General features: G+C 44.5%; 3 protein-coding genes and 2 non-coding genes across 6 annotated transcripts; 1 reads left to right on the top strand and 4 right to left on the bottom strand.

The window, feature by feature from the left end:
* Window positions 1–681: 681 nt before the first annotated feature.
* Window positions 682–8,646, bottom strand: kmt5b (lysine methyltransferase 5B). The gene is made up of 10 exons (XM_057021274.1): window positions 8,285–8,646; window positions 5,978–6,229; window positions 5,763–5,910; window positions 5,513–5,678; window positions 5,320–5,429; window positions 5,006–5,172; window positions 4,901–4,920; window positions 4,679–4,815; window positions 4,340–4,539; window positions 682–4,078 (listed from the first exon to the last, which is right to left on the bottom strand). The coding sequence occupies exons 2-10, from the start codon at window positions 6,138–6,140 to the stop codon at window positions 2,634–2,636; spliced, it is 2,556 nt and encodes an 851-aa protein (XP_056877254.1). The 5' UTR covers window positions 6,141–6,229; window positions 8,285–8,646; the 3' UTR covers window positions 682–2,633.
* A 2,152-nt stretch (window positions 8,647–10,798) lies between these two features.
* On the top strand, window positions 10,799–12,670 carry pole3 (polymerase (DNA directed), epsilon 3 (p17 subunit)). Its single transcript, XM_057022021.1, has 4 exons — window positions 10,799–11,238; window positions 11,626–11,711; window positions 11,788–11,906; window positions 11,990–12,670. The coding sequence occupies exons 1-4, from the start codon at window positions 11,173–11,175 to the stop codon at window positions 12,151–12,153; spliced, it is 435 nt and encodes a 144-aa protein (XP_056878001.1). The 5' UTR covers window positions 10,799–11,172; the 3' UTR covers window positions 12,154–12,670.
* rpl12 (ribosomal protein L12) lies at window positions 12,666–15,050 on the bottom strand. 2 transcript variants are annotated; one of them, XM_057022001.1, is made up of 6 exons: window positions 14,880–15,050; window positions 13,881–13,954; window positions 13,414–13,512; window positions 13,262–13,343; window positions 13,102–13,188; window positions 12,666–12,818 (listed from the first exon to the last, which is right to left on the bottom strand). In XM_057022001.1, the coding sequence occupies exons 1-6, from the start codon at window positions 14,914–14,916 to the stop codon at window positions 12,700–12,702; spliced, it is 498 nt and encodes a 165-aa protein (XP_056877981.1). In that variant the 5' UTR covers window positions 14,917–15,050; the 3' UTR covers window positions 12,666–12,699. The 2 variants fall into 2 exon arrangements, with proteins under 2 accessions (XP_056877981.1, XP_056877990.1); XM_057022010.1 differs by having other exon boundaries at window positions 14,781–15,023.
* Window positions 12,933–13,059, bottom strand: LOC130521955 (small nucleolar RNA SNORA65). The gene has a single exon (XR_008949504.1). It is a non-coding gene; the product is annotated as a small nucleolar RNA SNORA65 (small nucleolar RNA).
* On the bottom strand, window positions 13,566–13,692 carry LOC130521954 (small nucleolar RNA SNORA65). The gene has a single exon (XR_008949503.1). It is a non-coding gene; the product is annotated as a small nucleolar RNA SNORA65 (small nucleolar RNA).
* Window positions 15,051–15,573: the final 523 nt, after the last annotated feature.

The following is a 15,573-nucleotide window of genomic DNA, read 5'->3' on the forward strand; positions in this document are numbered from 1 at the left end:
TGTAATTATTATTTTTTAAATATAAAAAAAGGGTTACCCGTTTGGGTTGACTGTTATCTCCGGGATACTCTCTAAATTTAAACAGTACTTTAAAAAAAAATATTTTTAACCACGAAGCGCTCCTCATTACTGCCTGAATTTAGAAATCCTTGGGCTGTGATTAACGTGTTTTTTTTTTTTTTTTTTACATTTTAAGACTCAAATTCCCAAACAAAGAAAAGCTATTAACATATTAACGCAATATTTTGTTTCAGGTTGCTGCAAGTCCACATATTAGAAGTTATGAGAACTCTTAGTATTAAATTATCTTAATAATTTCATAATTTATTATATAAATGCATAATTCTTTTTTTCAGCACACGCTCCTTAATTACTCCAAATTAATTTGTCCTCATTCTTCTTTCTTTCAATAAATGGACTTTGGATGGTACTTGACTTAGTAAAACAATTTTACAGACAGATATTTGTGGTACACAACTCAGTTTTCTGCCAACTATTTTGTGAATTACCTCTGAACTACTAAAAAAAACATTAATCCTCATGTCTGAGGGCAAAAAAATAAATATACTTAAAAAAGAAAAAGAAAAAGCCCACTTTCACTTGTTTTGATGTTTTCATTTGAGTTTTTTGACAGGAAAAATATAGGTCCCCACCGAAAAAATAAATAAAAAATCTCAGGAAAAAAGAGCCACAAAGAAACTTTATATAGTTTTTCAAGTATTCAAAACTGTTAAATAAGTACAAGATGTGTTCACATGATTTACATATTGGACAATATACACAGTGTCCATCTTTAATTCTCTTTACAGATTTCCCAATACCCACAAAACACGCTAAAATGTCTGCAAACTATTCACATTTCTTTTTTCTTTATGCTTTTGTAGGAGCTGGAAGTCTGGACAGTTGTCTATCGGACAAAGACCACACAGACGGAACTCTTTACAGTGCAGGATGGAGACGTTAAAGACAGACCGAGCCATGTGGACAATCAACTGCTGGTGATGTGAACATATCAACGAGGACAGAAGGTGGGTCAACATTCAGTCTCAGCTGGTCTGTTCATTTACTTCCATTCAAACAGAACTTTGTGTACAGGACCGTTTCCACATTGGGGGGAAGCAGATGGCTTCGCTTTTTCACTCTTCACTGATTAATCGTGAAACCAATTTTGGTCTAAATGTGTCAAAAACTCTTTAAGGCACCTAATGTTGTGTGACAGGACATGAACTCCTGTAAAGAAGAAAAAGAAAAGACAGCTTACAGAGCTACACACAGCCGACGAAACATGGTTGACTATAGAATAAAGTTAATGCTGCCTCCATCTGACGCACTCGGACCTCGTCGAGGAACAAACGTAGCACCATAGATTTAACCTGCGACCTTTGAGAATGTGTGATTTTCCTCTAAACTCCAGTGGGGAGGGGGCATTTGTTCACTCTGCTTTCAGCCATGAAGATTAGGTGAATAAAGACGAGAGTGGACAGTAAAGACGACGCGTCGGCCAGTCAGATCAGCATCGTCGTGGATTGAGTTTTCGTGCCATGTTACCATTACACGGCAGCTCCAAACGCAAAGCTTCGACCCTTTTTATCATTTATAAAACATTGTGTGCTTTTAATCTGGTGGAATTATGCAGCTTCACCATTATTGGTGTTGGAATAAACCGGCTGGCTGGCCATTTACTAACATTTATTGTGCTTGATTTGCATGTTTTCATAAAGGTTTAAACTTAAAATGGGTTGAGATATTTGGGGGGAAAAATAATCTAGTATATTTTATTAAATTCCCGGTTAAGGGAAGTGTGCTCCAAGACAGACCACACAGTTAAAATTGCAGAATAAAATTGCACTTGTCCTGATGGGGCCAGATTTTAACTTAGGGGCCTAATTTTAAAATGCCGCTGCAGACGTGGAAACTTGCAAGAGCTTTGCCGCCAAACCAGCTTCCACGCGGGGGGGGGAGGACGAGCCGCCGTCTCGCCTTTATTGACCCCCAGCAGGTTCATTTTTAGAGACTGGTCATTTCAGGAACATTAAAAGCAAAGTGGAACAACACAATTCCATCAGCTGCAGCCTCAGACATAAAAAGGCTACCGTGATAATGAGAACATGGCACCTGACTGGGAATAATGCCTCTGGACCACATCACACCCTTCATGATTTTTCACAAACAAATTACAAATAATAAGACCCCCACCCACGCACCCAAAAAAGTCAATAAAAACCTGCCTATGAGACAGAGGGGATAGTCACACCAGACTGTACACTTTCTACAAGTCCATTATCAATATATAACAAGTGCATCGTCTCCAGGAGGAGCCCAACTTAAAACAAAACTCATTTTTGCTTCACGATTTTTGTGGAAAAAAATATTAATTTAATACTTCGGCAATTAGTAGATTTATAGGGGAACATCACAAATGGACGGTCGAATCGATGCAATCTGGGTCCATAAGCCGGAAAACTGTCAAAAATGGAAAAGGTTTGTTTTAAGTTAAAGACACCTTCTAGAAACGTTCCGATTCTTAGTTTTTCAGCCATTTTCTCATTTTTAAATTATCTCTCTTACATTAACACGAGCGCTGATCAGATTGGTCTTTATTTACAGGAAGGAGGGAGCGTTGGCCTCCCAGCTTATGCATTGAGCCTCAGCGACTGATCCTCTCTCCTCCTAGAGGAGATATCGATGTCTATGGAGTCTTTGCCTACGATGAGACGCAGGCGCTTTGCTGGAGGAAGTGGAATAAAATCGTCTTCGAATTCATTATCAAAGTAGTCATCCTCGTCATCCTCGTCAGACGAAGGCTCGGCCAGAACATTCTGAGTCCAGTGACTGTTTCTTGCTTCCAGAGTCTGCGCCATGTCCCCGTTGTAGGTCACCTGGTCGGCTTTGGCCTGGGACGTCCTGCGGGGGTCGTCCTCCCTCTTCAGGTGGATCTTCAGCTTGGTGGCGTTGGCGTGGACCGCGGGAGCAAAGCCGTTATTCAGCTTGGCGATGTAAGAGCTGCCTTTCTCCTTGTCGTGGTCTTTGCTGAACTTGATGCTGATCTTGCTGGACGAGGCCGCGTTGACGGCAGAGGCGGAGAGGTTGGACGAGCCCACGGGGTCGTTGGTCTTGCTGCTACTGCTGTCCCTCCGCCGGCGGAGCGTCAGCTTGGGGATGCCCGTGTTGTTCTCCAAGATCAGCTGCGCGTCGTACCGCGTGATGCGCCGCTTCTTCTTGCCTCTGTCCTGCGAGCGGCATCCGCTCTTGGCTTTGTCTCTGCATAGGGCTTTGCTGCCGTTGGTGACGCCGTTGTAGTCCCTGTGTCTGTCCGCAAAGTTCACCAACATGCTGCTGCAGTCCGAGAAGCCGGCAGCATGGCCCGACGACACTGGCACGAACGACTCCCCGTAAGAGTCCTCGTTTTTAACCGTCCGCTTGGTCCTGAGCCGTGCCAGACGCTTGCGCCTGGTGCACGAGCCCCTCTGAGCGTAGCCCCCTTCCAACACTGGCTGCTGAAGCGCTACAGGTTGGCGAAGGTACTCCTCCATGTCTGCCGGCTCCGTTTTGATGACAACCCCTCCCGGGACTGGGCTCAGGCCGTCCAGAGCGCTCGCTTCCAGCGTAATGCCAGCTGAGGTTTCCTGGGTTTTTACATGGGTCCTCGTGGACCGACGAGTTCTGTACGCCGAGCACTGGCTGCCGTCGCCGCCTCGCACGTGCGACAGGCTACAGTGCTCCTTGGCGGCGTGGCGGGTGAGGCAGCCCTGCTGACCCAGTGCCTGCTCCATCAGCTCCTGTCCACCCTTCTCCTTCTTGACAGTGACACCTTTACACCTGAGACCCAGCTGGCACGCCTCTCCTTTGGCCAACGCCTTGGGCTCTGCCCCTCTCCTGCGACTCCGCAACTGGACTTTACTTAGTGAAGGCTTGGATTGGGATTTTAGTCTCTTTGGTACCCTGTTATTGTTTACATGACCTTGTTTTGAACATGAGGTAGTAACGGGTCTTGACCAAGTCTGTCTCGATTGAGTCCTGTTTTTATACTTTAGGCCAGATGACGATGATGATGAAGATGATGTTCTTTTTCTGGAAGCTGTATGGACAAAGAGGGGACAGCAGACATTACATTTTTACAGGGACACAACTGCAACGACGGTAGCCGGGCAACACTTGTACACCATAAAAACACACTTCTGCCCTCATAATTAGAAACGTTTAACTCGTGTTCACAAGAGCGCAGACATTTTCCAAGAGAACAGGTTATCAGACATGTTAGCATTTATTGTAATCTCCCCAATGAGCTCTAATCCATAACAGTAACAGCACCAACAGTGACCATGGAGACCACCCTTACATTGATGTGTTTTTGGCATTTCCTGAGAGTTGACGGTGGATTGAGAGCCCACAGAGATACCGTCTGAGCTCTTGCTTCCTTCCTCCATTTTTTTCAGCCGGTTCAGACGTTTGTCTGTCTCTCGCAGCCCGTACTTGCTGTTGATCACCGGAACCTCCACCTGCAGGCCAGCTTTGGACTTAAAAGCACCGGTGCCTCGTCTGCACAGCAAAACAAACATTCTCATAACAACCCTTCTGAGTAACTAAACTTGTGCAGTCGGTAAAAAAAATGATCCCGTGATGTCAATTGACCAGGCCTCTGCTGCATAGTTCATGTTGGAATCCTTGCGGCTCCTACCGTTCACATGTGTAGCATTCACAAAATTCATTGTTTTCTCCAAAAAAGCCATCTCCATAGTAACACGAGATCTCTTCTCCTGGTTCGATGTCCCTCAACACTTTCACGCAGGCTGTGTCCCGACCAGTGGAGACAAACTAAACAGGGCGGAATGATTGAAATCTCCTTTACAGAACAGACACAAACCCAAAAATGCTGTTTAATCGCGTGCTGCTCCGTTACCTTGCAGTTTGGCCGACAATCTGAAGAAGCAAAAAGAGACAAAAATCTAAATTAATTCAGTAAAATCAGCAGTTTGAAATCACGACCATCAACGAGGACGCGTACCGTGATTGATGAACGCGGCCGGCCCGAGCCAGAGCTGTGCGCAGTTCTTGCGGGTCGAATACATGACGCTGAAGTCGTTCTCGCCGTGGCGCAGCAGCATGTTTTCCTCGCTCTCCGAGAGCTCGGCGATGCATCCCACCAGATACTCGATCTTGTCGTTTCTTTTCCTGTGAAACGGCGGCACCAGTTAAAGCTACGCCCACAGCAGCTTCAACCCAACCAACGACCCGCTCAGAAATGGACACCAGCTGACGTCAGCGCTGAAAGCTGAGGGCGCCGGCGTGCTACAGCAATAAACGGTCTTGTGGTCTCACCATGCTTTTGTTGCCACGATTTTAGCTCCGTTCTGCTCGGAGGAATAACGATTACAGGGGAGAATCTCAAATCCGCTGTCAGTGGCAAACACCCGCAAATACACAAACACCTGTCGGATAAAAGGGGGGAGCGCCAGTTATTCATCGGACCTTTTCCAGCCGTGAGGAGAAAACACGCTGAAAGGTGATTTACATGCTGCTTGAAAAGCTTTTCTTGAGCTTTTGTCTTGTGAAGAAACAAATTCCTGGCCCAGTCTGCAGACGTCAGAGCTCGGAAGGTCTTCTCCAAGTTGTCGTGTTTCTTGAACCCCTCGATGAGCTCCTTCAGCTCTTCTTGTCTTCCCTTAATTGGTCGGAACCTGCGGCGAACCGACAGAAGAGGAAACGTCCAGAAATCCAAAAGGCATCAGAGACACCGCTAGAGACAGACTTGATGCACTAACCTGGTGTTCATCTTGTGTGTTTGAAAGCCCAGGTATGGATCGAGGATCAGACTCGTCGTCAGATCATCGTTTTCACACAACTCTTTGGCAGTCATTCCCGAGGAGGGCACGTAGCGCCTCTCTGCCTCTGGATTAGCTGCGTTAAACCCTGTGGGCAGATAGGATGTTAGCATGTGCGCCCTGTAACGGATCAACCCAACACTGGGTAGACTCACTGCGGCTACATCTCCGGTTCCTGTTCTTGCTGTGACGCAGAGATGCTCGCTGGGGATTCTGAGAGCGAGTCTGGTTCTGACTCACAGGTGTTTCGCTGGTCAACTTGGCTCCGTGTCGTCTGCCATTTAATACCATGTTCTTCGATTCGCCCAGCCACTTCATGCCCACAAGCCCCCTGGTCCAGTTGCATTTAGTCTCTTAGATGAGGAAACACTCTTGAGTGGGGAAGACTGGGGTCTGCAGTTTGAAACCTGGAGAAAATCAAATACACAAAATTAGTATTCCTCACATGACAAATCATGTCGGAATCTGCCAATATGTCGAAACACCAAACTTATCTGCTCATGGCAGGATCTGAATGATTAAGCTTAAGCTTGTTAACCATTTGTTGCTCTTACAGCATTTAAAACCCAACTGATTCCAAGAGGAAAAAGGAAATTAAAAAGGTTTAATAGTAATAATTTCAGACCGTTTCACCCTTTCAGAAGAATAACCTCCACTTCACTTAAAATATGACAAAACTATTCAGAGAATTGAAGAACAACCGCTTGCAGAATAGAACAACAGAAGAGAACAAAGGTTGAGTGGGTGCAGCATTAGCAACAGATAGTGAAAGGAACATTCCAAGACTCCAGTGAGGGGTTCTGTGCTGATCCCTGATCAGGTCACAGGGAAGAAGGCTCGACACAGGAGCACAAATCTGCTGCTGTGGTCACCAAGAGCCTGTCTAGAATGAAAGGATATGCCATTCTACCATCCTCAGTAAGAACACTCAACTGCATATGGAGATAAAAACCAACTAACTTTAGGGCTCTAACGTGCGCTTGTGTCATCTATCACACATGCGTGTGTAGTAGATGGAAGGATGCAATTCAGCACAGACCTGTCATGTGCACCAATTCCGGCTCAGGCTGACCACAATCTACAACTTTTAAAAACCACACAACTGGAAACCAAAAGATTAAAGGCAGCCAGAGCGACGGCTCGTCCATTGTTTTACGTCACTGATAAGGAGGAAATAAGGCGGTGCTGCAGCGCCGCCTGGCGGTAACCCGAAGCACCGTCCTGGCTGAATGTCAAGTGCAGCGCAAACGACTTGCACGCTATCTGCGGAAATATTAGCCATTGTTTTCGGCCAGCCGTGGTGTAATCACTCAAACGCGGAAGGTTGTGTTACAAAAGGCATCGCAAAAGTGGTTTTGCTCGAGCCACCTCGTCTCGAAGCACGAAACAGGCCGCCGAGAGCGTCATCGTGGTCAAAAATCGCTGCATGAAATATTTAGCATCTTAGCCTAGTAGGCAGCGTTGACGAGGACTGGGGGGAGCTACGAGGCCAGGCAGAGAGCTGGGGCCGGGATTTAAAGTTATCAATCCGGCGGCATTGTTTGCCAACTGTCGTGTCTCCCCTCCCATCGTCAGTGGGGCTCGAACCTCACGGGCCCTGGTGGCTCTGCTGCCGTAAATACCGGCAACATGCCAGTGCAATTTTTATCGAGCTGTCGACACGTTGTGCGAGCTTTTTAAAACCATATATCATATATGTATAAAGGAATGGTGAATGCACGCAAGGGCTCCGATATTTTAACTCCTCCGAATACACGCACAGTCAAATGGATCGGCGTCGAAATAATTATCGCCTACACGAGACACAATAATGGGACAATTAAAGCCCGGGGAACAAGTCCTTCTGATCCCACGACACGCAAGTGGGTGAAGCGATGACTAAAACATCGCTGCTCTTCGTGCCTATGTTAGCTCTTTCTCCAGTATCCATATAGTAAAGCTAAGTTAGCACTCGGGATGAAGTTAAGTTGGAGCTAGCCGACATTGCAATCAGTTTATAAACACTGGCGTTAGCTTACCATCATGTCAGTGTAACACAGCGGTGCCTTGATCGTGAGGCAAACATTGTCCGGTAGCCGGTAGATGACAACATGAATGTCCGACAAGAAGAAACGAGCCTCCGTTATGCTACCTACCTGCAAACCATTGGACCACAGAAGCTAACGCTGGCTAGCATACGCTGCGTTAGCTGGGTTTGTTTTATAGGGAAGCCATTAGCTAGCATACAAAATAAATCTGGATTTTCGAAGCGAGTTATTTGTCCCTTTGAAAGCAGGCAGGGTTCTACATATGAGCCGCGGTACCAGCGGTAGGAAGCGAACCGGCAGCGCCTCGGTTCAGGGACTGTTTTTCATGACCGGAGCTGGGAGTTAAATAGCAGTGAGCCGACAGGGTTTTCACGCTTTGGTATCATTAAATGTCTCGACTCGACAGCACAAACGGAACAAACGTAGAATACTCACGGTGCGATGCTGTAAAACGACCATTGAATAAGACACCCCACTTAAGGACTCATCCAAATTTGACAGGACAACTGAAGGAAAATATCAGGGAAACACATTTTTTAAAAGAAATTATCATTAAAATTCAAGATGGCGGTCGTGGACGGGCGAGAGGGCAGAGAAAGGCGCAGCACAGCCTCGCCGGAGAAAGTAGATCCCCAACACACGCAATCTTCTGCGTCTCTACGGAGCGGGACGAAGAGCCGCACCTGAGCCGGCGATCGGACGACCACAGGCGGTCACACTCATCAACTTTCCCAGACCTTCTTCCAAATACCTGTCATGTTTGCAGGAGTTGTTGGCAGCGGCTGTCGGATGCACACAAAAGTAGTGCTGCATAAACAAACCTCTTTCCGCTACAGAATCCAGCGGTGGTTCCGACGACGGCGAGGTTCTGCTGCACGGTCCAAACAGAACCTCCAGCAGAACCGACGGACTGCACCGGAGGACGTCTGCTTTCACATAAATGTTAATCGAACGTCCCCTTTACTTGTCGTTTCAGGTCTTTTTGTACAGAACCAGTGCGCCCGAACCACAGCCGACTTCCAGAACCACACCTGACTCCAGAACCTCAGTTCTTCCACAATCGCGATGCGTTTTGGGAATCAAAAAGCGTCTCCTGCGTTCTAGTCGTGGGCTACCAGCAGAATAACTCGGGAAAAGCTTCATTAAAATGGGTCTTTGACCTTCTAAAGTCGGTCCGGTCGTTAAACACGCCGAGTGTCTGACGAGGCTTCTTAATATTTAATTCCAAGCTGAATTATCAGGTGATTTTATGAAAAAGATTGGAGATAATTAATCTGTTTCTTAATTAAAGCTGTTTTTCACACGACTGACAACCTTAAACAAGTTGTGAAGCAAGAATTGGTTGGATTTTGACTTTTTGTTCTCATGCAGAACTTGCAGATGACACCAGGCTGCCAAACACACCACACGCACACGCATGTGCATGTTACTGAGTTGGGCTTCTTATCTTGTTATGAGAAGTGAAACGGCTCTAAATAACGGTCAATTGGCCTGTGTGTCCATCAGCTTCATAACCGCTGCAGCATTTTAAACATTTAACAAAGTAAAAACTGAAGATTGATTAAATCAAATCAGTTGGAATGAAAACAAACAGCTGATGTGCAATTGCATAAATGTGAATGTTAACAATCTTGTCCCGAAACTTCATATTTAAGTGAAAATGAATGTAAACAAAGTTTTTTTTGATTGTTTTCAGTTTTAAAGCGTGTTTTATATTCTTTGAAGTCAAAACACCAAGAATGAAACAGAAACTTCTCTTATCAGATCTAGATAATAAACCTAAGGAGGCACGTTCTTCTGTACTTTATACATTCTTTTCCCTGTTGCTTGCTCACAGCTCTGATGATTCACTGGTTTCTCTTTTTAGTTCTTTATTTTGTGAAGTTTATTTATGACTGATGGAAAACTGAAAACATGAAAACTGTGGATCTTATGAACAATATCCAGTTTTCATGTTTGTATTTCATTGATTGTCAATTGACCAAAGCTGTTGTGCTTTTTATATTCTGCTTTTAATATTAGAATGTCCTGTTGTAATTGATTATCTCTGCTCTTGATTTATGAATGCGCTCAACAACTTTGGCATCATTTTTATTTATCTGAATGACAGTTTGTGAGCAGGTTTCACATTTCTTGGGTGTCTGTATTATTCTATTTCATTATGTTGGACCTTTTTCCATTTCTGGACTCCTCTCTCCTGTGAAATATTGTATTTTGTAGTGTTTTGACAGTTGTGTAGATTTGTTTGACCTGTAGATGTACTGATGAACCCATTCAGTAGTACAGAGCCAAGGAAACATTAACCTGGAGCGCTGCCCAGAAATGGCATCAGACGCTTGAACCTGGTGGGAGTAGAGGGCCGCATTTCACAGTACACATACACACACACGCACGCACAGAGTGTGGGCTGTTTCTCCTCCTGCATGAAGCTGGCAGTTGCCGTGGAAACCACCATTGGTTTTTATCCTCTGACCGTCTCAATTGTTCTGTAATAAAGTCATAAAGTGGCCTGGAGGTTGGTCCTGTCCGGATTTTTAATGTTGATCGCTCCAATGAAAATAATTAATCAACAGGCAGATATCCATCCTTTTATTGTATATTTAAAGTTATATCTGTTAGTCGTCATTTAATTTCAAAAGATAATTTTCACCGTGAATATCAAAATTTTAAAAAAGCATCATTTATCTACTATTTAACATTTCAAAATGTAAAAATGCTATACACGCAACTTGTTTCTATATAACAGTAGCGTGCAGCATAAGTAAATATTAACAAAAGTTAGACAGGATTTATAACCATAACTGCTTACATCCCTAATGTATATTGATTTCATTACTTTTATTTAACTATAAAGATATTTTTTCCCCATTAAAATATAAAAAGAATGACAACCACGTTTTCAAATATAACAATGTGCGTTGTCGTCATCGACGAGTGACGTCACTACGTCATAGGTCGGAGTTCAAAGTTGAAAGGGGCGGGGCTTGCGCTTGCACGCTTCGCGCGAAACGTTCCCAAACAGACTCATCTAGTGGCCACGCGAGCCGGTCTATGGGAGAGATTTAGCCGGTCGATCGATTACAGTGATCGCTTGGATCAACAGTAGCGTCCCTCGTGCCAGCAGTTGCCCGTAGTTACGTCGCTCTTGCACGCGCGTTAGCTAGCTTCTTTAGCTAGATCGGGCTATCTCAGTCGTGTGAGTGGGATATCGCCGAGCTTTGGCGTATTTACGGCCCACTCCAGTGACCAGTGCCCGGTGACCGTACTGCGGTGTGAAGAGTATCGTCAGGCCGGGCTCGAACCTTCGCTGAGCGGTCAATGAAATGGCGGAGAGACCGGAAGACCTGAATCTTCCCAACGCGGTGATCACCCGCATCATCAAGGAGGCGGTGAGTGTGGAGAAAAGTATCAGCATATTTAAATATCCTACACGCAGAGGGTAATTCTCTGCAGACATTTGATGCTACGGGTATTTTACTTTGGTAACATCCACGCCTCAGACTCCCTAAAACTGAAGCGTTTTAAGCGATGCACCCGTCATTGCGCTCTCACTCCGAAAGAGGGCGCCACATCCAACATTTGTCTCCCACTCTGTTCCAGTCTGAAGCTGCAGTTTTCTGAGTTTTACTTCTGTATCTATAAGCATAATGGCCATTTTTGTATTATAAACGAGGCCGAGTGCGGTCCCAATTACTCATTATAATGCTAAATTAGCGGTAATCGAGTTTATGCTGAACTTAAGATGTGGTTTTATTCAGTAATTTGTTTGTCTTCAGCTCCCAGATGGAGTGAATGTGTCAAAAGAGGCCAGAAGAGCCATATCTCAAGCTGCCAGTGTCTTTGTGCTGTATGCAACATCCTGGTGAGAAACCAAAAGTATTTTCGAAGTATAAAAATGCTGTATTTTTTTTTTTAACTGAATTTCTTCTTTGCCACAGTGCAAACAACTTTGCAATGAAGGCCAAACGGAAAACTCTGAATGCAGGAGATGTTTTAGCTGCCATGGAAGAGATGGAATTTGAACGATTCCTGGAGCCTCTTAAAGAAGCTTTGGAGGGTCAGTGGATATGATGAGTTTGATGGACACGTCACCTCTTATCTTTATCGATGAAATATTAATCTTGACGTTTTCTTCTTCAGTGTACAAGAAGGGCCAGAAAGGAAAAAAGGAAGTGTCCGAGCAGAAGCGCAAAGACAAAGAGAAGAAAAACAGTGAGATTGATAAGAGCAGAGAAGAGGAGGAGGAAGAAGAGGAAGAGCGCATGTTAGAGGAGCCTGAGGTAGAGGAGGATGTGGAAAGCTGAGCTTCCGAAACTCATCGCCTCAACTGGACATGATGTGTTCAAGTGGTGGTGTTCATCACAGTGGTGCCACTAATCTGGTCAGGAGCAGTTTAAGATGCGAGTTCAGCTCAGTTAAAGGACAGAACATTTATAACATGGTCCGGAACGATTGTTTACTTAATACTGCCTAGTTATGGGATATTTAGACAAGTTGGAGTCAGTTCAATAAACATCTTCTGGAATAGGATCACTTTCTCTTCAATAAGCCGGTTTATGGGCAAATTCTGATTCCAGGCCTATTAAGTTGCCAAACCTGTTTACTTTGCTAACAAGGCTGCAAGTTCTGAAGAACAAATCAGCCTAATTTCTGATGCACCTATACTTGATGGCATCTTAATGACCTTTGTCCCTAAACAGGATGAAACCCTGGCCTGTCTTATGGATGGGGAGACTTTTGTAACATTGTACATGTTTTTTTTTAACAAACAACCCAATAAATATTTTGTGTACAAAATGCAGAGGGATGCAAAATATTCAACTGTTGTAAACATTTTATTTCCGCAGCGTTTATTCAGTTGGGCATTCGACTTTTCCGCTGTTGATGTCATCGATGACATCATGGGGAGGACGTCCATCGATGGTGCAGCCAACAGATTGAGCGGTTCCCAGGATCTCTTTGATGGTTCCTAGAGACAGATCCAGATCAGTTTGCTCTTTAATTAAAAGTGTTTTAACAGCCAGATTACGTCACTCTAGAGTGACAGATAGCTGATCAAATCGTTCGAGATAACATGAATTTAACATGTTCCAGACTTTTCGGCACAGAGATGCCCACTAGGCTGGGCAGCCCTGTTTCCTAAAGCCGGGTCAATCTGAGCCTCCACTGGATTACAGCCAGTCACCCTGGCAGACTGGTATAGTGGCGGGAGGCTCCATGGCGACGGCTAAAGCCAGTGATTCAAGCCTTACCAGAGAGCTCCCTGGCGATGGAGCGATGCCTCATCAGGCGAGCGATGTTCACGATCTCGTCAAAGGGCACGCTCCCGCTGTGTTTAACTAGACAGGAGAGGAATTAATGAGGGAACTTCAACCAGACAATGAAAGATGAGCCTTGGTGAACATTACTTACCGTTCTTGACCTTCTTCCTGTCACGAGGAGGCTCCTTCAGAGCCTTGATGATTAAAGCAGATGCAGACGGGACCACTTCGATCTAAAAATACAGATAATTATTTTCATGCCGCCACAGTATATCAACAGAAGATTAAAAGTTCAGAACGTACCGCCGCCTGTCTGTTCTGGATCGTTAGCTTGACGGTGATCCTCAGACCCTTCCAGTCGCCTGTTGCCTTGGCAATGTCATCACCGACTTTCTTGGGAGACTGAAGAGAAAATAGAATGTCACTTAAATATTCAAAACAGATCAGTGACTGAGGTTTGTTCCAGACTTTTCGGCACAGAGATGCCCACTAGGCTGGGCAGCCCTGTTTCCTAAAGCCGGATTAATCTGAGCCTCCACTGGATTACACCCAGTCACCCTGGCAGACCGGTATAGTGGCGGGAGGCTGGAACTGGGACGCCTTGTCAAAAGGTGCATTTCCACTGCAGGAGTTCATGCAAATACTGTGACATCAGCGGGGTGAGCCGCCAAAGTCAAAAATGAGGGGGGGGGGGAAAGGACAAAGGACAAGATTCCCAAAGTTGAAACACACAAACAGCCCCTGCAAAATATAAATGTGCCTGTACTCACCAGACCCAGAGGTCCAATCTTGGGGGCCAAAGCAGAGGTGGCGCCAACTTCTCCTCCTGTGCACCTCATGTACACTAAAAAAGAAAATCATCCATCAAAAGGCAGTTTTAGTCCAACTATTTCTCTGCAGGTAATAGAATGTTGAGCGGAGTTACCAAGACAACAACCAATAAAGGCAATTTACAAACGTGATAACTGACATCATTGATCAATCTGACCCTTTGCTGCTTTAATTCTGATATCCAACATTTTCCATTTCAGAAAATAAATATTGACTTTAACAAGCATCTCAATTGCATTGGAGGTGTAATGTGCTGACAACTTTTATTTTAAAATATAGCTGGATTATTTGTTGGTCTCGTTTTCATGTTACAAACCTGGTTCACAATTGTATTATAACCCAAGATTCAAAAACACTTAAAAAAAAAACTACAGATAGCCACTTGAGTAGTGTAGTCATGCAGTTTAAAAAAAAAAAAAGTTAAAATGGAACCTCTTTCAGACAAAAGCAAACTGCCAATATCTGAATGTTATTACACCAATTTAATTAACATGTAATAGATTGCTAATGCACAGTACTCTTTACATTAACATTAAACTGGCAACTTTAGTTTTATTATTTAATGACAAATTCTAATGTGCCTAAAAACACAAGTCGTTATAATAGACTGAATGCAAGTTAAGTGTTTAAGTTCATCTTGAATTGTGGTATGCCAAGCTAGCCGTTAGCATTATTAGCTTTAGCAACAAGCTTCTCACGTGGATTCGAACCACTTCTTCCACCATTTCTTTTTAGGGCCCACAAATACATTTACAGTTCACTAAACATAATTTAAACATGGACACATTTAATTCAAATTGTCTTTTGCTTTTCCGGGGCATTCCATGCGCCATTATTACCGTTTTCTATGCGCCTTTCCCGGGCCGCAGCCACACACAGCGGCAGCGTCCATCTCGGCTGTGAACAAACTTATTACCGAGGTGACACCAGAAACGTACCAATCTTAACCTCGTTGGGGTCGAATTTGGGAGGCATGGTGCTGCCGTGGACGTTGAGCTCAGTTCAGCTTGGTTGGTGAGGGTGTCGGATGAACCCGCAGTCGGGACGACCGATTACTGTTGCACCTTCACCGCTAAAGGGAGAAAGAGAGACCGAACCCCCGCCCGGGATGAATTTATAATTATGCTAGTCTCGCGAGAGGACGACGTAAACGAGTAACCCGGAAGTAGAACGTCAAACGCTCATTGTGATAGTGACGTTCTCTAGTACAGAAAATTGTCAACAATTTAATGAAAATTAATGGCTCTTTATGTGTATAGCTTGTTTTATTTTAAACCTGATTTTTTAATCAACCACACGTTGTATGATCATATTCATTCGTTTTATGGAATTGTTGCACTATGTAAAATAAAATACTAGTTCTATTTCTTATAGGGATGTACATTAGTTTTGTATAGGTCATTTGTAGGGGTTTTTCTTGTTTTATGCTGCTAGTGCAAAGTTATTTTCTGAACTGGTTCATGAACTCAGAGGAAGCCAAAGTGCTGCATGTGGGTGCTGAGTGGATGAACATCCCCCGTATGAGTGTGATAATGGGCCTGCAGCTGCTCCAATGCTGCTGCAACATTAAACCCTGATACATCATATCCATCATGTCGCCATCCATCCTGTCATTGCATCTGTGTCAAATAT

Source organism: Takifugu flavidus, chromosome 2 (assembly GCF_003711565.1).
Source record: "Takifugu flavidus isolate HTHZ2018 chromosome 2, ASM371156v2, whole genome shotgun sequence".
In the NCBI taxonomy this organism is placed as follows: Eukaryota; Metazoa; Chordata; class Actinopteri; order Tetraodontiformes; family Tetraodontidae; genus Takifugu; species Takifugu flavidus.

Excerpts from the sequence above, each read along its gene's own strand:
- kmt5b (XM_057021274.1), bottom strand. The coding sequence starts at position 6,140 with ATGAAGTGGCTGGGCGAATCGAAGAACATGGTATTAAATGGCAGACGA. Across the intron at positions 5,173-5,319 it reads ATCGTGGCAACAAAAGCATG|GAAAAGAAACGACAAGATCG; the intron begins GTGAGACCACAA and ends GCCGTTTCACAG. Across the intron at positions 4,921-5,005 it reads GGCCGCGTTCATCAATCACG|ATTGTCGGCCAAACTGCAAG; the intron begins GTACGCGTCCTC and ends TTGCTTCTTCAG.
- pole3 (XM_057022021.1), top strand. The coding sequence starts at position 11,173 with ATGGCGGAGAGACCGGAAGACCTGAATCTTCCCAACGCGGTGATCACC. Across the intron at positions 11,239-11,625 it reads CCCGCATCATCAAGGAGGCG|CTCCCAGATGGAGTGAATGT; the intron begins GTGAGTGTGGAG and ends GTTTGTCTTCAG. Across the intron at positions 11,712-11,787 it reads GTGCTGTATGCAACATCCTG|TGCAAACAACTTTGCAATGA; the intron begins GTGAGAAACCAA and ends TCTTTGCCACAG.
- rpl12 (XM_057022001.1), bottom strand. The coding sequence starts at position 14,916 with ATGCCTCCCAAATTCGACCCCAACGAGGTTAAGATTG. Across the intron at positions 13,955-14,879 it reads CCCCAACGAGGTTAAGATTG|TGTACATGAGGTGCACAGGA; the intron begins GTACGTTTCTGG and ends TTTCTTTTTTAG. Across the intron at positions 12,819-13,101 it reads CATCGCCAGGGAGCTCTCTG|GAACCATCAAAGAGATCCTG; the intron begins GTAAGGCTTGAA and ends ATCTGTCTCTAG.